This window comes from Leucoraja erinacea, chromosome 21 (genome assembly GCF_028641065.1).
Source record: "Leucoraja erinacea ecotype New England chromosome 21, Leri_hhj_1, whole genome shotgun sequence".
Classification (NCBI taxonomy): domain Eukaryota; kingdom Metazoa; phylum Chordata; class Chondrichthyes; order Rajiformes; family Rajidae; genus Leucoraja; species Leucoraja erinaceus.
In genome coordinates this window covers 4,423,757-4,446,377 of record NC_073397.1, presented here as the reverse complement: position 1 = coordinate 4,446,377, position 22,621 = coordinate 4,423,757, and the positions used below count along the sequence as shown (strand labels likewise).

The following is a 22,621-nucleotide window of genomic DNA, read 5'->3' as shown; positions in this document are numbered from 1 at the left end:
CAGCATCTGCAGGACAACAGTGAAACTAATATGACGACTTGGGTGGGAGAGGGACGGAGAGAGAGGGGATGCAGGGGTTACATGAATTTAGAGAAATCAATATTCATACCACTGGGTTATAAACTGCCTAAGTGAAATATGAGGTGCTGTTCCTCGGAGGAGGCCCAGGGCACAAATGACTGTGTTGGATTGGTAGTGGGAGTTAAAGTGTTTGGCAACCGGTAGATCACATAGGCCTTGGTGGATTGGGTGGAGGTGTCCAGCCAAACGATCCCATGGTCTGTGCTTGGTCTCGCCGATATATAAGAGTCCACACCTGGAACAGCAGATACAGTAGATGAGGCTGGAGATGGTGCAAGTCAACCTCTGCCTCACCTAAAAGGACTGTTGGATTCCCTGGACCTAATAGAGGGAGGAGGTTTAGAACAGGTGTTGCATCTCCTGCAAAGGTACGTCTTTTTCTTCTGAGGCTGTACCCTTTGGTTTGAGACTCCCCTACTACTGGAAACATCCTCTCACATCCACTCTATCTAGGCCTTTCATTATTTGTTAGGATTCAATGAGATCTCTCATCATCTTTCTAAACTCTAGCGAGTACACGCTCAATGCAATCATACAATCCACACATGTTAACCCAATCATCACCAGGATCATTCCAGTAAACTTCCCCTGGACTCTCCAATGACAACACATCTTATCTCAGTTATGAGGCCTAAAACTGCTCACAATATTCCAAATGTGGTCTAACCAGTACCGTAAAGCCTCCGCATTACACCCTTTTATACTCTAGCCCTATCTAAGTAAATGCTTACATTTCATCTACCAATTTCCACCCTGGAAATTAAACTTTTGAGAAGATAGACACAAAAAGCTGGTGTAACTCAGCAGGATAGGCAGCATCTCTGGAGAGAAGGAATGGGTGGCATTTGGGGTCGAGACCCTTCTTCAGACCTGAAACATCACCCATTCGGTCTCTCCAGAGATGCTACCTGTCCCGCTGTGTTACTCCAGCTTTTTGTGTCTATCTTCGGATTAAACCGGCATCTCACCATTAGGTGGGTCTTGGTGGAAGCCGGAGGACAGATGAAAAAAAAAAATGAAATGATTCAATTTATTGTCATTGTCAGTGTACAGTACAGAGACAACGAAATGCATTTTTAGCATCTCCCTTGAAAGGGAGACACAGGGCGTCGCGGTGTGCCCGCGCCTGCCGCCGTACATTCCATTACAGGCAAAGGTGGGTGAAGTGTCTTGCCCAAGGACACAACGACAGTATGCACTCCAAGCGGGATTTGAACCGGCTACCTTCTGGTCGCCAGCCGAACTCTTAGCCCATTGTGCTATCTGTCGCCGATGGGCCCACGTGCGGTGAGTGCCGGAGGTCAGACGAGGACACGCTGTCAAGAACAAAGTGGGACCTGATGTGGGGGGGGGGGGGGGGCATCGAGAACAAATAGCGACAATTGGGGACTATAATAAAAACTTTGTAACTTTGTCTGCATCCTATGCGTGGCGACTCTTTGCATACCTTGTGAATGAGAAGCAAAAAAAAAAAGAATTTCACCGTGACATGTCACATGTGATGATAAAATATCGATCAATCAACCAATATTGAATAAGGGAGGTGGTCATTTAAAAACTGAGGCATATAGAAAATTCTTCTTCCAGAGAGTGGTGAATCCTTGCAATGCCCCGGTTTGGCAGGTGGTGGAAGCTGGATTATTAGAAGTATTTAAATGGAGATGGATAAATAACTGTTGGGCTGAGCTGCCAGAGGAAGTGGACAGTACCTGCAACAGGGACATGGATAGGAAAGGTTTGGAGAAATGTGGTGCAGGTAGGTGCAGGCAAGTGAGACTAACTCAGGGGAAGGTACTTAGTAACTTTGTCGATGCCCTACACGTAGCGACTCTTTGCATACCTTGTGTATGGTACGCAAAACAAAGAATTTCACTGTGACATGTCACATATGATAATGAAGTATCAATCATTCATTCATCATCCATTCATTCAATCATTCATTCATTCATTCATTCATCATCCATTCATTCATCATCATTCAATCATTCATTCATTCATTCATTCATCATTCAATCATTCAATCATTCATTCATTCATTCATTCATTCAATCATACATTCATACATTCATCCATTCATTCATTGGTTCATTTGTTCATATTCATTCTTTCAAGGCAACTTGGTGGTTATGAGTAATTGAGCAGCAATTCATTAAGTTAATGTCAACTCTTTTGGAAATATTAAGAAACTTTAGTCTCTGTGGAATTGACCCATTAAACCTGCGCACCTATCTTAGTTCCCGCTCAAAGATTTTATGCCTTAAGATTTGGATAATGCCACGACTAGCATCAAAGTTCAGTTTGAAGAAGGGTACCGACATGAAATGTCACCCATCCATTTTCTCATTCCTCCCTCTCCAGAGATGCCGCCTGTCCCGCAGAGTTACTCTAGCATTTTGTGTCTATCTACGATTTAAACCAGCATCTGCAGTTCTTTCCTACACATTTTCTCCACCGATGCTGCCTGGCCCGCTGAGTTACTCCAGCATTTTGTGTCTAACTTTGGTATAAACCAGCATCTGCAGTTCCTTTTTATCACATCTCAAAGTTACAGTTGATGAAGATTTGCTCACTTTCAAAGCTAAAAGATACCAAACCAGTTAATGGCAATCGCGACTAAAAAAAGATGATTACAGCTGTGATTAGGGAAAATCAGAGTACTCAAGCCTGGATATTGGCACTGAAATGAACCCATTGCTGAGTCTGAGATCTGGGAGGATTTTTTGGTGAAGCATCATGAGTTCAGAATAGCTACCAAGGGAGTGTTAAAATGGAGTTGGAAATGCATAAACCTTTTTATAGACTTTATACAGTATATTTATTTGAATGTGGCAGCTTAATGAACATCAAACATGGCCATTCAAATCCAGTCATATGCTGACACAGACACAATTCTGCAAAGATCTCTTCTGAAAGTGCTAAATTTTAAGCCTCTTAAATTTACATTGTCGAAACCCTGACAGAAGGAAAGCATTGCAGCTGTTGTGTTACGAGTATCCTAAATGTTAATGATAAGCATATCAGGAAGAGAAAGCTTATTTTGGCAACTTAAGGTCTTATTATGCATGGCATTCACTTTACTCGTGAGCTTTCCTCAGACATATCATGAGCGCTTTTTTTTCCCCTGAGTTACGAGCACATTCTGTGCATCATTGTTTTTTGCTGACATTGAGGGTTCACTTCCTTCTGCGTTTGAAAGAAGTGCTGAGTCAACCAAAACTGCGCACAATAATCCTGAAGTGGCCTGACCAAAGTTTTGTACAGATGTGTCCTCAAGATGTGGCCAGCATCTGAGTTAATGCCAGGGAGCGACCAATGCCAGAGAGAGGTGGCACACTGACATAGCGGTAGAGCTAAAGAAACTCAGCGGGTGCGGCAGCATCTATGGAGCGAAGGAAATAGGCCGAAACCATTCTTCAGTCCGAAACGTTGCCTATTTCCTTCGCTCCATAGATGCTGCCGCACCCGCTGAGTTTCTCCAGCAATTTTGTCTACCTTCGATTCTCCAGCATCTGCAGTTCCTTCCAGAACATAGCAGTAGAGCTGCTGCCTGACAGCGCCAGATACTCGGGTTCAATCCTGACTATGGGTGCTGTCTAAAGGTAGTTTGTACATTCTCCCCGTGACCTGCGTGGGGTTTTCTCCAGGATCTCCGGTTTCCTCCCACACTCCAAAGACGTGGTCGAGCATATGTGGCTTCTTTCATCGGAATTGACCCTGTGGTCATTCCACTGGAAAGCAAGCTCTCAGTTTTCTCAGGATACACACCTCCAGTGGCACAGCATCCGTCAGATGGAGATGTTAGGCACCCTCTACATGAATCAATTGTCACTCTACGACTAACCTGCACATTGTCGGTGGCATCTGCAGGGATGACACAGTGGCACAGCGGTAGAGTTGCTGCATTACAACGCCAAAGACCCGGTTTCGATCCTGACTATGGGTGCTGTCTGTACGGATTCTCCCTGTCACCTGCCTGGGTTTTCTCCAAGATCTTCGGTTTCGTCCCACACTCCAAAGGCGTACAGGTTTGTAGCTTAATTGGCTTGGTGTATGTGTAAATTGTCCCTAGTATGTGTAGGATGGTGTTAGTTTGCGGGGATCGATGGCCATTGCGGACTGGATGGGCCGATGGGTCTGTTTCCACGCTGCATCTCTAAAATTAAAAACTAAAACCTGCTCCTGTGATTTGCCATTCCAATGAGCTGGAGCATGTTGAAAGCCAGTCAGTGGAGAACCACAGGCAGCAATAACTCCATCACCTCTGTAGTGGGGGAATCTGGAATGGTCCTGCAGTCTGTTCTGTGCAAGTCCGACCTCACTATTGAGCATGCGGATGTTCTACAACGTACTGAGCTGAGGGTCTGGATATGGTGTACATCTGTTTCTGCAGCCTTACACCAGCTAAAGCTGACACATCCACCATCGCCACTTTCAGTTGATTATTATTTTGTGTCATCACACAACTGTTTGCCAATAGCGAGCAAATTATTTAGCCGCGCCGTTGGCCTCTGCAAGGTCCTTTCCAGTGCATGTGTCATGCAGCATGTCACGGCTCAGGAGGTGTTCCATAGTCTGGAGGCCCCGTCCACACTGGCAGTCTTCAGTAAGTCACCACTTCAGCACGTTCGATTTGCTGCTCCCCACGCCTGTCCGCAGTCTGTTGAGACTGTGCCGGGTTGTCCACGGTTGGCCGGAACCTGGTGGGAGTTTCTCGGAGGGATCGATTGCCGTGTGAATGTCTCCCGGAGATTTCTTTAGTCTCTCTTCCCAGAATTTGAGCCTTCTGGACGATGCACTGCAGCCCAAGGGATGGGCACAAGAGAGGGAACTTCTGTGTGATATCAAACGCTGAGGTTGCAAAGGACAGTCATGTAGTTGATGTAATTTAGTTTAGTTTAGTTTAGAGATACAGCGCGGAAACAGGCCCTTTGGCCCACCAAGTCTGCACCGACCAGTAATCCTCTCACACCAATACTATCCTACATACATTAAGGGACAATTTACATTTATACCAAGCCAATCAACCTACAAACTTGGTCGTCTTTAGAGTGTGGGAGGAAACTGAAGATCTTGGGGAAAACCCATGCAGGTCACGGGGAGAACGTACAAACTCTGTACAGACAGCACCCGTAATATATATTTAAGAGGGAGTTAGATGTGGCCCTTGTGGCTAAGGGGATCAGGGGGTATGGAGAGAAGGCAGGTACGGGATACTGAGTTGGATGATCAGCCATGATCATATTGAATGGCGGTGCAGGCTCGAAGGGCCGAATGGCCTACTCCTGCACCTAATTTCTATGTTTCTATGTTTCTATGTAATCAGGATCAAACCCGGGTCTTTGGCGCTGTAAGGCAGTAGCTCTACCACTGCCTCACCATGACACCAGCCAAGGGTTTTACTTATTATACTCTACTTATTGGTCTTTATTTCATGGCACGTTTATGTTTTTTAACTAATTAAAAGTAATAAATTTGCTGCTTCATTTAAAAAATATGTTTTGATATATTTTTCGTTAGGGCAGCACAGCGGTGCAGCGGTAGAGTTGCTGCCTTACAGCGCTAGAAGCCCAGGTTCAATCCTGACCGCGGGATGTCTGTACGGAGTTTATATTTTCTCCTTCTGACTGCGTGGGTTTTCTCCATACTCCCAAAGATGTGCAGGTTTCCAGGTAAATTAGTTTCTGTAAATTGTTCCTAGTGTATACGGGTGATCGCTGGTCGGCGTGGTCTCAGTGGGTTGAAGGGCCTGTTTCCATTCTGTATAACTAAGCTAAACTAAACTTTGTTAACTTTGTTTAAATATCTGGGAGTCCACATCTCTGGGGATATGACATGGACATCACACGCCGCAGCACTCGTAAGTAAGGCAAGGCAGCGCCTTTACCACCTCAGGCAATTGAGGAAATTCAGAGTGTCTCCGAGGATCCTCCAGTGCTTCTACTCAGCGGCTGTGAAAAGCATCTTGCCGGAAATATTACAATCTGGTTTGGGAATTGCTCTGCCCGGGACAAGAAGGCTATGCAGAGAATAGTGTGTTCGGCCGAACGCACTATGGGAACTTCACTCGCCCCTCTGCAGGAACTATACATCAGGACCACGTGAAGGTGGTCCACCCCTGCAATGGACTGTTCCAGCTGCTACGTTCAGGCAAACCCCTCCGTTGCCATGCTGTGAGAACGGAGAGGTTGAGAAGGAGTTTCTTCCCAGAGGCCATTCGGACTGTAAACTCCTATCTCACCACGGACTAACTTTACTGTACCACTCTACTGCTTTTTAAAATTTTATTAATTGCTGTTTTTTTCCCTTTTTCCTTCCGCCCACAACATTTAATATGTAAAATAATATGTGTTTCTGTTCTATTCTGTTTGTAGGTTGTTTGGTTGTTTGTTTGTTTGTCTTTTTGCACAAAGTCCGCGAGCATTGTCACTTTTCATTTCACTGCACATCTCGTATGTGTATGTGATGAATAAACTTGACTTGACTTGATCTCTGATCATTAGTAAACAGTGAAAGGCCTCCTAAACAGTATGAGTTCCAAGAATCATGTGGTTAACCATGAAAGATAGACACAAAATGCTGGAGTAACTCAGCGGGACAGGCAGCATCTCTGGATAGAGGAATGGGTGACGTTTCGGGTTGTGACCCTTCTTCAGACTGAGTGTCAGGGGAGAGAGAAAGAGAGGTGTAGACGATGATGTGTGCCATTGTTAGCTGTGTCCTAGATGAGAACGATTTGAAGACAATGAGACTCAACAAGACGACTTTGTAGTGACGCAGGATGCTGGCTGGAAGACATCGCTAAACTTAGTAGATGTGTAATCATACAAAGTGCTTTTACCACATCATTCTTTATCCTCCATCCATGCTACTATAGAACCTGCTCTTAGACTGAGCTGGGAGTGGCCTAATCACTGATAGGTCTTCAATCTGAAGTGTTAACTCTGTCTTGTGCTCCACCGATGTTGCTCTGATCTGCTGAATGTTTTCAGCATTTTTCTGTTTCCATTTCAGGTTTTTGACATCTGCAAATTGTTGCTCATCAATTCCAGAACTCACTTCATTCCTGGTTTAGATTTTCAATTAGGGTTGGCGATTGCAACCTTCACGTGGTCCACCCCGTTTCGACTAATGCAATCAACCTGACATGCACAAACAATTAGATCAAATAGAACAAGTTGACCCACAACTTTAGGCTGTGCATGCCATATACAAGACTATTTTCAATTGCGGATCCTAATGTGATGTTTTGTTGCACAATGCAAGCCAAAGTTGTGGATGAATTTATCCACAATGGCTATGATCAGGTTAATGAATCTCATAGAAGAAATGTGATTACATTAAAAGGCAAACTGGATTGAGTGATTCATCCTATTCTAAAGTGTCTTGGAATAATAGGTTTCATTCTGTGAGTCATTGAGAGTTAGCTTTGTGGAATTAGATGCAAGAAGCATAATGTTTCAAAATCATGCTCTCTGTGGGTGTGAGGTCTGGAAATAATTGTCTGGGTTATTTTGCACTGTTAAGTGTTACAGAACTTCTATAAAATTAATGAGAGGAAGCAGCTAATAGTAAATATTGTGTCAAAACTTCTAGTAGCAAATTGGAGTAAAAATCTCTAACAGCTGCAGCAAAAAGAAGCACTGTGGTCTCAGTCTGAGAGGACAATAGTTAATTTCGGAAGATAGGGAATGAAGTGCTGTGTTGAGATGGCCAACCACCTTTGCTCAGACAAAGTATCCAGAGCATATTCATCATGACTCAGCTATAACATGTCTAATTATCACAGAGTCAATGAGTTATACAGGATGGAAGCAGTCCCTTCGACCCAACTAGTCCAAGCTGAACAGAGAAGAGGTTGAGGGGTAATGGTGGCGCAGCGGTGGAGTTGCTCCCTTACACTGCTTCAGCGCCAGAGAACCTGGATCGATCCCGACAATGGGTGCGGTCTGTACGGAACTTTGTACATTCTCTTTGTGACCTGCGTGGGTTTTCTCCGAGATCTTCGGTTTCCTCCCGCACTCCAAAGACGTACAAGTTTGTAGGTTAATTGGCTTGGTATAAATGTAAAATTGTCCCTAGTGTGTGGAGGATAGTGTTAGTATGTGAGGATCATCATTGGTCGGTGCTGACTCGGTGAGCCGTAGGGTCTGGTTCCACGCTGAATTTGCTGTAATCTCTAAACTACGTAGCCTTCTACAGGATTTCCGCTTCCTGATGATTGTATGTGAGCTACATTTCAGCTGCTAATACACTATACGGTATTGGCTTGGTATAAGCGTAAATTGTCCCTAGTGTGGGGAGAACGAACAGACTCCATACAGACAGCACCAGTAGTCAGGATCGTACTCGAGTCTCTGGCGCTGTAAGGCAAAAACTCTACCGCTGCACCACCATGTCAAGGTGCAAGGGTGCTTTGTGCACTGTTGCTTACACTGGACAGTATGAATATATGGACATGAAGAATGGTCAAAGAGATTTTTGCACTGTTTTTGCTTGTATATATATTTTAATTATGAATACATTTTTTTTTCAAAATTAAAAATATCAACATCTTGGGATCTGAGCTGTGGACATTCCACTAAAGCCTAACCCCTTTTCCTCCTTTGAGCTTCCTTCAAAACCCCTCATCCAATGTGAAAAAAAAACAAAAAAAACACATACGTTGGAAATTAATAAAAAACAAAGAATTCTGGCAATACTCAGCTGGTCAGGTTGTGTCTGTGGGAAGGGAAGCAGAGCTAATAGAGCTGAGCATATCTAGAGTCTTCTGTTTTTATTTTAGACCTCCTCAAGTGTATTTTCCTTCTGTCACTGTCGATTCTGTCTGATTATATTCCTATAAAAAGGCTTCAGATGTATTTTACAACGACAACATCATACAAAGGTGCAATTGTTCTGAAACACTGAAACATTTCAACCCACACTAAACATGGGAAAAAAGCACCATCACGCCGCTAATGGGCGGCACGGTGGCGCAGCGGTTAGAGTTGCTGCCTTACAGCAGTTGGAGCGCCAGAGACCCGGGTTCGATTCCGACTATGGGTGATGTCTGCACGGAGTTTGTACGTTCTCCCTGTGACTTGCATGGGTTTTCTCCAAAATCTTCGGTTTCCTCCCACACTTCAAAGACGTACAGGCTTGCAGATGAATTGCCTTGGAATTAGTGTAAATTGTTCTAGGATGTAAATTGTTCTAGGGATGTAATGCTAAAATTGTACAAGGCATTGATGAGACCAAATCTGGAGTATGGTGTACAATTTTGGTCGCCCAATTATAGGAAGGATGTCAACAAAATAGAGAGAGTACAGAGGAGATTTACTAGAATGTTGCCTGGGTTTCAACAACTAAGTTACAGAGATAGGTTGAATAAGTTAGGTCTTTATTCTCTGGAGCACAGAAGGTTAAGGGGAGACTTGATAGAGGTCTTAAAATGATGAGAGGGATAGACAGAGTTGATGTGGACAAGCTTTTCCCTTTGAGAATAGGGAAGATTCAAACAAGAGGACATGACTTCAGAATCTCCTCATCTCCTTCCTAAAGGAATGTCCTTTAATTCTGACTCTATGACCGCTAGTCCTAGACTCTCCCATTAGTGGAAACATCCTCTCCACATGCACCATCCAAGCACTATCATGCACAAGAAGGAAAGACCTGCCTTTAAGAAAGCACAAGATGTTCTAGAGCAGAGTGGTTACTGTACAATGAAAGATGTATATCAGCCTATTTGTACAGAGCAAGCTCCACGGCCAATGTAATAAATGGCCAGATCCTTTGTCTGAATAATAAAACATGTCCAAAATGTTATATCAGTTGGAGAGTATAAGAGCATTTGGTGACTGAGTTGGTGGAAAGATTTCATTCCAATTGTACAGTGTTAAAAATGCAGGATAATAAACCTAAAAAATATGGCCTTTTGTGGAAGAAATTACAATGCCTCAAGTACTTAGTGATTGGTTGTGTTATTAAATTAATAATCCAAAGATGTATTGGTCTGGTGATGTAATGCTGTTTCGCATCATGGCAGTGAAGGAGTATAAATGTTGTCAAATATTAATTAATCCATGAGCTAGTCATTAAATACTCAATGTCCTTTAGGCAAGGGGATCTGCCTCACTTATTCTGTCCGGCCTGTACTTAATTCCAGACCCTCAATAGAGTGCATCTGATACAATCATAAATGCGGAAGGCAACACTTAACCCTATGCTGCATTCTGCCCAATGCACATTGGTCTTGGTCACTGGGGAATTATCTCAAGGGTCCTCAAGAGTTGACCTGGGGCCCATGAATTCTGATGCCATCATTGGCAGCATGGTAGCATGGCGGTAGAATTGCTGCCATGGGCTTGCCCTGGGTGCACAGATTTTCTCCCACACTCCAATAAGGGGGTTGAGTATGAAGGAACTGCAAATGCTTGTTTACACTAAAGATAGATACAAAATCCTTCAGTGACTCAGCAGGACAGGCAGCATCACTGGAGAGAAGGAATGGGTGACATATTGGGTCAAGACTTTTCTTCATACTCTTTTAATCTTCTGAACACCCACGATCAGCAATCTGAAGAAGGGTCTTGACCCAAAAGGTCACCAGAGATGCTGCAGGTCTCGCTGAGTTACTCCAGAATTTTGTGTCTATCTTCAGGATTGTAGATTAATTGGCATCGGAAAACATTGTAAAATTGTCCCTAGCATGTAGCATCGTGTTAGTGTAAGGGGTGATCGCTGGTTGCACACTATTGGTGGGCCAAAGGGCCTGCTTCTACACTGTATCTATGAAGTCTAAAATCCAAAGGCATTTGGCATGCTTGGATTTGTCAGTCACTGCATTGAATACAAGAGTTAGAACATCATGTCAACCATACAAGTTGTGGGGAGACTGCACTTGGAGTATTGTGTGCATTTCTGGTTGCCCAGCTACAGGAAGGATGTCATTAGGTTGGAAGGACTGCAGAAAAATCACAAGGATGTTGCTGGACTGGAGGTACAGGGTAGATTGGGTCTTTTATTCCCTGGAATGTAAAGGAATTGAGGAATTTGGGCACAGCGGTGAAGCAGAGATCAGCCATGATCACATTAAATGGCCACGCAGGCTTGATGGGTCGGTTGACCTACTCCTTAGTTTAGTTTAGAGATATAGTATGGAAAGAGGCCCTTCGGCCAATTGAGTCCGCACCGACCAGCGATCCCACACACGCATGGGGCTGTCCCACTGTACAAGCTAATTCAAGAGTTCTCCCGAGTTTCCCTGATTCGAACTCGGAGAATTACGGTAATAGCCGCTCATAGGTACTCGGGGCTCTCCTGGACAATTTTCAACATATTGAAAAATCTTCATGAGTCTTCCCGAGCTTACCGCGTTTCCCGAGTACCTGCCGTTAGCGTTATGACAGCTGACGGACGTCCCGAGCTCCGACGTACCCGATACGTGCTTACCACAAGTTTTTTTTTGTTTTTTTAACTCGGGAGAGCTCTTGAATTAGCTCGTACAGTGGGACAGCCCCTTAACACTATCCGACACACACTCGGGACAATGTTACATTTATTCATTTATACCAAGCCAATTACCCTACAAACCTGTGCGGCTTTGGAGTGTGGGATCTTTGGGGTATATGGAATCATGGTGGGCAGGTACAGAATACATGGTGCAAAGCTTTTTCTCACAGTTGTCTTGTACATTCACAGGGCATACATTTAGGGCAAGAGGTCCAGAGAGGATCTAAGGAAGAATTGTTTCATCTAGAGGGTGGCTGGCATCTGGAATGCACTGCCTGACAAAAGTAATGGAGGTAGGAGTCCTCACAACAGATCAAAAGTATCTGGACAAGCACTTGAATTGCCTCGGTCTGAAAGGCTGTGGACCAAACACTGGTAAATGGGATTAGTATACATGGGTACTTGATGGTCGGCAAGAACATGGAGGGTCAAAGCCTGCACCTCTGCTGTATGACTTCATATCTCTGTGACAGAACAACTGTTGTAGCTCTAGAAGGAAGTTCCTCAAGTCCGACTTGATGAAACGTTAACTGGGACAAGTAAACACTCTTGCATTTTGTTAAGTTAAACTGTGGCAGGACTTACAGAGGACACGGTAGGGCTCTGGAGAATGTTGTAGGACAGAAATAAGACAGTGGGACTGACATATGATGAAAAAATGGATCGACTAGGCTTATATTCATTGACATTTAGAAGGATGAGAGGTGATCTTATAAATTATTAAGAGATAGGTCGGGCCAGATGCAGGAAAATTGACAATGAGTACAAAAGAGGTTAATGGAAGACCACAATGGTCAGGCAGCATCCGTGGAGACAAAAGACATGTGCCAATGATTTGGGTTGCAATTTTACATTCTAAAATTGAATGGAAGTGGTCTTGGAGGAGAGGATGCTCCTCAAACTACGGAGCATCTTGGACAATACTGCTCACCCCCTCCATGACACACTGGTCAACCTGAGGAGCACCTTCAGCAACAGACTGGTTCCACCAAGATGCAGTATAAAACGCCACAGGAAATCCTTCTTCCCTGTGGCTATCAAACTGTACAACTCCTCCCCCTTCTGTCGTGGGGTAGACTGACTCCCCCTCCCCAATCTTTGCACATCCCCAATCCTTTCCACTCGTCACTTTAATTTCATGTTTCATGTATCTTGTCTTTCATGACTGTTGGCAGTTCAATTTTCCTCCTGGGATGAATAAAGTTTTATGGTATTGTGTTCAAATTGGATTGGAAGCAATTGTGAATAATGACACCTTTGACATTGAATAGGTATCATGAACTCTTTTATTGAAGATCTTCTCAGTGCCTTGCCAAAAACTATCATTCCTACATTGATCATCCACATATTGATATTGATATTGGTATTTTTAGTGGGCGGCATGGTGGCACAGCGGTAGAGTTGCTGCCTCACAGCACTTACTGCACCAGAGACCCGGGTTCAATCCCAGCTACGGGGGCTGTCTGTACGGAGCTTGTGCGTTCTCCCTGTGACCGCGTGTGTTTTCTCCGAGATCTCCTGTTTCCTCCCACACTCCAAAGACGTTCAGGTTTGTAGCATAATTGGCTTGGTGTACAGTAAATGTAAAAATTGTCCCTAGTGTGTGTAGGATAGTGTAGTGTGCAGCGATCTCGCTGGTCGGTGCGGACATGGTGGGCTGAAATGCCTGTTTCCACGCTGTATCTCCAAACTAAACTCCAGGATCTGGGGTTGATAACTGTAATACAGCACTAAGAAAGCGGTGCACCACCGTATCGCAGATCCAGGCACCCACTGTCTGATACAGCAGGGGGGTCTTTTCCATTTTGCTATTGTCTCCATTTTGACATTTTGCTTCACACCCATGCATAACCTTTTTATTCATGCAGATGAAACTCCCCTGTGTTCATTGGCAGCCCTAAATTACCATGTTCATCAACCACAATTGTTAACATACTAATGTCCTTATCTGTAGGAAGGAACTGCAGATGCTGGTTTACACCGAAGATGGGCACACAAAATGTTGGAGTAACAGTGGGACAGGCAGCATCTCTGAAAAGCAGGAATGGACGACGTTTTGGGTTGAGACCTTTCTTCAGAATGTTTTTATCTACTCCTTGTCAAAAGAAGCATAATAAAAAACGGTGAGAATTTTACATTAACACACATTGCTGTAGATAACCAAAGTATCTCCAGAAGCAATCGGTGTTTTTCCTCTATCCTGCACTATTTTGTATTCAGTTCAGTTTGGTTTATAGTCACGTAAGGTACAGTGGTTTATTGTCACAGATATACAGTGAAAAGCTTTTGTTACGTGCTATCCAGTCAGCAGAGAGACAATACAAGATTACAATCGAGCCATTACAATCGAGCCATAGATATCTGATATGGGAATAACGTTTAGTGCAAGGCAAAGTCCCATCAAAGAAAGTCCGAGGGTCACTAAAGAGGTAGATATTAGTTCAGTACTTTCACTTGCCGTGTAATATCTTTGGGAATATCAAAGATTTAGGGCATTCACGGTGCGCTGCGGTAGAGTTGCTGCCTTACAGCAAATGTAGCAGAGGAGACCTGGGTTCGATCCTGACTACGGGTGCTGTCTGTACGGAGCTTGTACGTTCTCCCCGTGACCTGCGTGGTTTTTCACTGAGATCTTTGGTTTCCTCCCACTCTCCAAAGACGTACAGGTTTGTGGAGTAATTGGCTTGGTAAATGTGAAAACTGTCCCTTGTGTGTGTAGGATAGTGTTGCTCCGTGATAGCGGGGATCGCTGGTCGGTGCGGACCTGGTGGGCCGAAGGGCCTGTTTCCGTGCTGTATCTCTAAACTAAACTAAACTAAAAATCTCACTCCTGGGACAACTCTTTAACAAATCTGCAAAAGGAGTTTTGCATAAGGAATGAGATCACACCATGTGCTCATTGCACAGAAATATTTAAAGAGTAATGTGCAATGGATAACATGTACTTTGATGCTAGGTTGTACAAGAAAAACATTCTGGAAACACTGAGTAGGTTAGTTTAGTTTAAATCTCAGTTTACTTTTCGTTTATTGTCACATGTACCGAGGTACAGTGAAAAGGTTTTGTTGTGTGCTATCCAGTCAGCAGAAAGGCAACACATGATTACAATCGAGCCACTTACAGTGTACAGATACATGATAAGGGAATAACGTTTAGTGCAAGGTAAATCCAGCAAAGTTCGATCTAGGACAGTCCGAGGGTCACCAGTGAGGTAGATAGTAGTTCAGGACTGCTCTCTGGTTGTGGTAGGATGATTCAGTTGCCTGATAACAGCTGGGAAGAAACTGTATGTGAATCTGGAGGTGTGTGCTTTCCCACTTCCATACCTTTTGCCTGATGGGAGGTAGATGGGAGAGAAGTGTGAAAACGCACACCTCCAGATTCAGGGACAGGTCTTCCCAGCCGCTATCAGACACCTGATTGATCCTACTGCAACAAGAGACAGCATCTGTGAGCTAGCATCTGTAGATACAGACTCAATGCTTCAGGTGGAAGAGCTTACTTCAGAACTGGGAAAGAGGGAAACATGTTAGTTTGAAGTTGCCTAGGGGTGAGGGTGGAGATAGATGGAAGAAAGGTGAGGCCCAGTTTGCAGTGGGAAGAAGTCATCCAGTATATGAGGATAAATATCACAGTCAGATGTCTGACAGCAAAAGTACGCAGTTCCGATAGTGAAAGTGAGTTACCGGAGGTTAGTACATTTTTTATTCAGTTCAGAAGGCTGCAATGGGCGTGTTAGGCCACAGCATAATAGTGTAGGTCATAAGGTCATAAGGGCATAAGTGATAGGAGCAGAATTAGGACATTCAGCCCATCAAGACTACTCTGTGATTCAATCATGGCTGTCATTCCTCCTAACTGCATTCTCCTGCCTTCTCCCTATAACCCCTGACACCCATACTAATCAAGACTCTAACTGTTTCTTCCTTAAAAATATCCACAGCCTTCGGTGGCAAAGAATACAGATTTGCCACCCTCTGACTAAAGAATATGCCACAGAATGAGAGGTCAGAGAGGGATGAGAAATTAATGTGGACAGGTAACAGGACATCCAGGTCACTCCACAAAGTGATCAGCTGATCTAGGTGTGAATGCTCCAACGTGTTGCAAGAAGCAACTGCAGATGCTGGTTTTAAACCGAAGATGGACACAAAATGCTGGAGTAACTCAGCGGTGCAGGCAACATCTCTAGAGCGAAGGAATGGGTGACATTTCGGGTCGAGACCCTTCTTCAGTTTGAAAAAGGGTCTCGACCTGAAACATCACCCATTCCTTGTCTCCAGAGATGCTGCCTGCCCCGCTGAGTTACTCCAGCATTTTGTGTCAATCCGTGGAGGACAGCATGTTGTTCACACAACACTCGATTGCCAGTGAATCACTAACTGAAAACAGACGTTGCCTGACCTGCTGAGTATTCTTCAACAATGACTGAATGATTGAATGAATGAATGAATGAATGGATGATATAAGTTTATTGGCCAAGTATTCACATACAAGGAATTTGCCTTGGTGCTCTGCCCACAAGTGACAACGATATACAGTGACAGTTAGGAATGACACATAAAACATTAAACATTAAAAATAAAATATTATTGATTAAACATGAGAATTAAATAAAATACCAGAGCAAAAGGAGGCTACAGATTTTTGGTTATTGAGTAGAGCTACTACTCGTGGAAAAAAGCTGTTTTTATGTCTGGCTGTGGCAGCTTTGACAGTCCGGAGTCTCCTTCCAGAGGGAAGTGATTCAAAGAGATTATGGCCAGGGTGAGAGGGGTCAGAGATGATCTTGCCCGCTCACTTCCTGGCCCATGCAGTGTATAGTTCGTCAATGGAGGACGTTTGCAGCCAATAACCTTCTCAGCTGATCGGACGATTCACTGCAGCCTCCGGGTGTCGTGCTTGGTGGCTGAGCCAAACCAGACCATAATAGAGAAGGTGAGGACAGACTCTACGATGGGCGTATAGAATTGGACCATCATTGCCTGTGGCAGATTGTGCTTCCTCAGCTGCCGCAGGAAGTACATCCTCTGTTGTGCCTGTTTGACTGTGGAGTCGATGGTAGCCGATTGTCGATGGAGTCAATATCAATATCAACTTCATTGCGTAGTTGTCCATTAAAGGGACATCGTATCATATTCAGTTTTACTTCAATCTATTAAATCAGTGAACCAAATAAAATATTCCATAAAAACTAAAAAAGCAAGGTTATTAATTTACGGTGGACACACAATAATTATTCATATTCTGTAAATAATACTGATAATTTTCAACGTTGCAGTTATTTCAGCCATGTCCTTTAAGTGAATGTGCTGGACCTCCGACAACCTGCCATTAGATGTTTAATTGTCCATCACCATTTCTCATTAGATCATGCAGCGTTGCAGATCTTGGATCTGACCTGATGACCCTGAGGCTGTGGGGCTTTCCCTGTAGGAAGTTGTATCGCTTGTTGGGTACTCACACTGCGATCGCCGTATCATGTGCAACTCGTCCTACAGCTGCCCAGCGTTACATCTTTCAGATACTATACTCTAATATTAGTCCAGAACTAGGGGTCACAGTTTAAGGATAAGAGGAAAGTCTTTTAGGACCGAGATGAGAAAATCATTTTATACACAGAAGGTGGTGAATCTGTGGAATTCTCTGCCACAGAAGGTAGTTGAGGCCACAGTTCATTGGCTAAATTTAAGAGGGAGTTAGATGTGGCCCTTGTGGCTAAATGGATCAGGGGGTATGGAGAGAAGGCAGGTATAGGATACTGAGTTGGATGATCAGCCATGATCATATTGAATGGCGATGCAGGCTTGAAGGGCCGAATGGCCTACTCCTGCACCTATTTTCTATGTTTCTATGTTTCTATTATCCAAAATTGAGCCTGTCTTTGGTACAAATCAGCTTCTGCAGTTCATTCCTTCCTTTGTTATTTGATGGCATTGCAATTCGGGGGTCAATGCAGGGTCCTCAATTCGGGATGGGCAGGATCTCTGGAGGGAAGGAATGGGAGACGTTTTCGATTGTGATCGTTCTTCTGAAGAAAGGTCTCGACCCGAATCGTATAACAGAGATGCTGCCTGTCCCCCTGAGTTTACTCCAGCATTTTGTGTTCTGCATTATTATGCAGTGGGCCTAACACGGTATTTGCAGCCTTCTGAATGAATACTGAAACTGATGGTTTTAAACTAGACTCTGTAGTTACTACTTACACATATCTCATGCTGAATCTAGTTCATTTAGTGTGATGCTTTTGCAGTAAAGCAGAGTGGAGATTGGCTTTCATCAACACAAGGACTGTGCAGTGATTGTATCTACTAAATACTGTCAGAGCCACAAGCCGTCAACTCTAGGACCAGTGGCAATACTGAACCACTCTCAGTGATGGACAATCAAAATTCCCAGCCCGTGCCCATGAAATCCTTGCTACTTCTCCCAAGTGGTTTAGTTTCAAGTTGGGGTTTAATATTTGGACTAGAACTAAAATGGCGCTGACGATGGCTGCCACGGTTGTACTGCTCCTTGCGGTTGTTTCTTCTGTGTTTGTTCATTTGTGTCGTCTATGGAAATCCCACAAAGATTACTTTCATGAGAGAGGAACTCATAGAACATCAGACATTCAGTTCCTCCAAACATTGTTCTGGATTTCTTTCACTTGCTGGATCATTTGGATGTATTGGATTGGCGGGACTGTGGTTATGTCCTAGGTTGTGAGACATAAGAAGACCTGTGGGAAATGCTCCTGGAGCACGCGTCGACTCCGGCAATGAGGATTACGCACACCCGCCCCCGAGTATATCCCTTGCAAATCTATGTTCTCTCAACAACAATGTGGAAACAAAACTGTAACCTCCTGTGCAAAACAAACAAGGACTTTCTTGATCCGCTGCCCTGTGTTTCACCGAGACCTGGCTGTGGAGTCGACCCTGACAATGCGTGCAACTGGCTGGCATTCAACTAAACAGAGTGGAGGCAGCAGGGAAATCACGAGGCAGGTGGAATATGCGCCATCAAATTCCTTGTATGGATACAAACTTGCTCTAATTTATTTTATTCTGATTCTGAGTTCTGATATTATCAGTGGTGAGGTACAGTGACTGGCTTTGCGCTTGCATGCTTTCCAATGGAAATCAGATAATACTAAACATAAAGTACATACTAATCAAGCCAAACTCAAGTACAACAGGTGAGGCAAGGGGAAGGTTGTGTAAAATATAGTTCTCTGCATTGTAACTCACCAGTTCCAGAGACAAAGTCCAATGTTCACAATGGGGGGTAGTGATATTATCAGACAGTACCCTAGCCTAAATCTAAGTGGTATTCAAAATGGCAAGAAATGGATTCATCAGCTGAGGGAGTGGGTGCCTTATAAATGGCAATCGGTAGAAAATTCCCTCAGATTCAGATGCTTTCTGTGTGGAGTTTGCACGGGTTTCCTCTGGGAACTCACGTTTTCCCTTATAGTCAAAGGCATTGCATGATGGCAGATAAATTGAACACTGTAAATTGTCCCAATGTATAAGTGAGCGGTTGAATCTGTGACCAGGGGGATGAGATGTGGGGAAATTTAAAAAAAGGGGAGGAATGTAGTGTGATTAGTGGGCAAGGGTTAGCGTGGACTTAGTAGGCTGTCAGTCACGTTTCTGTGCCCCTAAATCTCAAGAAAGGTTAAAGACCACGTTTCTTCAACGAGTGTGAATTAAAAGACGTTCCTTTAGCAAGGAGATGAGGAGGAATTTCTTTAGTCAGAGTGGTGGTGAATCTGCGGAACATCATTGCCACAGACGGTTGTGGAGGCCAAGTCATTGAGTATTTTTAAAGCGGAGATTAATAGGTTCTTGATTAAGGTGTCAGAGGTTCTGGGGAGAAGGCAGGTGAATGGGGTTAGGAGGGAGAAATAGATCAGCTATGATTGAATGGCATAAATTGATGGGCCAAAATGGCTTAATTCTGCTCCTATCACTTATGACATGAACTTAGAGTGTGTCTGTTCTGTCAGTCAACCCTGCTGATGGAAGATGATGATCATAATTACAGAGATCATAATTTGACCACATCCCTAAGATATCAATGAGGAGGACTCTACATGTCAACTGTATTGATTCATCCTTTGGCTTGTCAAGTCTGGGCTCAAATCCAATTCTTTATAACCTGCCCTTTTTTTTTAACATGAATGTCTTTTGTAGCATTATCCCACAGAGCATTGCGCAAAGGGTCATATTAGAGGCTGTGGAATCTGGGGTTATATAGGGCTGAGTAGGGTGAGAACCTGCAGACAAGGACATAACAGTAGATGTGCATTTATCAAATTGAATGGTAGTTTTACAGACAAGATTCACTCAGACTAACTTCATGCTTTAAATTCCAGATTTATTTAACTGCACAGATTCTACAACTTCTGCAAATGCACTACAGACATCATTTTATCGGGATCACCCCAATCACAGGCATGGTTTGGAACAGCTCCATCCAAGACCGCATGAAATTGCAGAGAATTGTGGAGTGCAGCCCAGACCATCACACAAACCAACCTCCCTTCCATGACTACATTTATACCACACGCTGCCTTGGCAAGACCAGCAGCATATTCAAGGACGAGTCACACCATGGCCACTCCCTCTTCTCCCCTCGCCCCATCACGCAAAATGCACAGACTCCGATTCAGGGGACCGTTTCTTCCAGCTTTTATCAAGGCAAACTGAACCATCCCTACAACAACCACGAGAGCAGTCATGAACTACTTATCTACCTCATTGGAGACCCTTGGACTATCTTTGATCGGACTTTACTGGCTTTTATCTTGCACGAAAAGGTTATTCCTTTATCTTGTATCTGTACGTAATGAAGGGGTCGATTGTCATCATATATTGTCTTTCCACTGACTGGTTAGCACGCAGCAAAAGCGTTTTCGCTGTACCGTCGGTACACGTGGACAATAATTAAACACAACTCTAAAACTAAATTCTGTGGTGGAAATATTAAATTTGTTATTTCCCAATTTTTTTGTTCTGTCAAACTACTTTTCTTGACCAGTATTTTAATAACTAAAGCTATAATTAATTGCAATGAAAACAAGGGAAAAGCGAAAATGTTGTGAAGAAAGATTAATCTTTCATTCCTAAAAACCTCCAGGACAGTCCTTCTGTTTCAACCCTATTGAGGAGACCTCCACATCCAGGATGTCGATTTCTAAGAGCAATCACATTAAAAATAAGGGGGTAGACCATTTAGGACTGAGATGAGGTAACATTTTTTTCACCCCAGAGTGTTGTGAATCTTGGAGGCCAAGTTTGCTGGATGTTTTCAAGAACGGGCGTCGATTTAGTGTTTAGTGACAACGGACAAGAGATATGGGGAAAAAGCAGGAAAAGGGTACTGATTTGGAATGATCAGACGTGATCTATATGGACTGGCGGTGCTGGTTGAGGGACGAATGGCCTAATCGAAAATTTGTCTATGTTCGAGTGATTCTACCAACAACAGTTTAGACATAATAGCATTCTCATGGTTGGCTTCCGTCAATTCAGCCGCAGGGATCCTGTTACCCAATCCCTTTAATGATTATATTTTCTCTTACGATTATATCTTCATGTGGAAAGGAAATCTATAGTAGGAAGGAACATTTGAAAAATAGAAAAACAGTCAGTATTTATCACTCAAAGGCGGATCTTCACTTTTGCTCTTGAAACAGAAGCACCGTGCAAGGACAATTATTCCTGGTGGACAGTGCCAGCGCAACGCAAGTAGAACATCGAGGAAAGAGATTCATCAAGCTAACCTATCAGTGAGAGAAACCTGTAACACCCTGACATGGAATCTTATGTAATGTGACAAACATAGTAACATTCTTTGCTTGCATACTCAAGGTATCCAAGGGATTCTGCCATGGATTGTCACCTTTGTCGTGGGTGGCGAAGTGTGTGGTCCTGAGCATCCTGAGGATCGATGCAGTCTCGGAGGCAATGCTCCTGGTAGGGGCCACCCATGGCGGGCTAGTCAAGGGGGCGGTCCCTGAGAAAGAGCAATCCAACCAAGACCTCCAACGGGTGTGGAACAGGCGGAGGGAGGAGGATGACTTTAGTGGGAGCGGTCACCGCGGCTGAGAAGGCGGATCATGGAGGCGCGGCCAGGAAAAGGAGTCTCTGGTCGCTGTCTGTGGGATCCATGGTCCCACTGGATCCTGAACCCAGATCTGTCAAGGGACAGGTGGTGGCTGTGCTGTGCACCAGTCTCCCACCAAGTTAAACAAAGTCAAGCCCAGGCTTGCTCCATGAGGAGGGACAGTCATACTCGTTTGAGTGACTGCCGATGATGATGATACAAGCGGAATTGGCAGTTTAGCTATTGAAATTGTGGAGCTGATGTCCCTCATGTGCAACATTGTAAGCATTTGTTTGAAATTCTCTACACTGAGGGCTTCAGTGTGCGGGAGTTTCTTGGGGGGTGGGCTTGTCGAACAAATACTTTCTGGTGGACTCTGCAGGTATAAACAGTAGAGAGCACTGGTGAATGGTTGCACCACAGCTTCTTGGATCAACTCGAAACCACAGGAGGGCAGGAGATGGAGAAAAGTGGTTGACCATGTGCCATGTCCAGCATGGCACGGACCTCCCCACACTGGAAGCATCTATAGAAGGCAGTTCATCAAAAATGAGCCAACACAATGCAGGACGCACACCACCGGACATATCTAATTCAATACTGCCATTGACAGGAAGGTTTGCAGTAAATCATGTAGTATTGTGCTTTGTATGTAATAAGGGGCTATTGGATGCCATGTATTCTAGTAATGTCTGGTCTGGTCCTTGAGTCTGAATGAAAAACGTAAAGTAAGATTAAGTAACTTTAGGGAGTCTGAAACATGACCTCCGTTGTCAGGAAAAGCTTCTTCCTAACAACCAACAGGCTATTGTAACACCACAATGCAACAGCTGGCGGTAAAGAAAGCACACAGTCTGCTCACCTTCAGTGGCTGTGGGGCAGTGGGTATAAGGGCCAGGAAGGAAATCATGATGTGCAACTCTATGGGATTTGGTCAGTCTTCATTTGGAGAATT

At 44.1% G+C, this 22,621-nt stretch overlaps 1 protein-coding gene across 1 annotated transcript in view; it reads right to left on the bottom strand.

Annotated features, from left to right (window-relative positions):
- LOC129707178 (cadherin-22-like) overlaps positions 1 to 22,621 on the bottom strand; it is a gene marked incomplete at its 5' end in the record, with an annotated part of 810,235 nt that overhangs the window by 146,683 nt on the left and 640,931 nt on the right. The window contains one exon of the mRNA XM_055651984.1: positions 477 to 490. Coding sequence (XP_055507959.1) covers positions 477 to 490 — 14 coding nt within the window. The remainder of the gene's footprint in view (positions 1 to 476; positions 491 to 22,621) is intronic.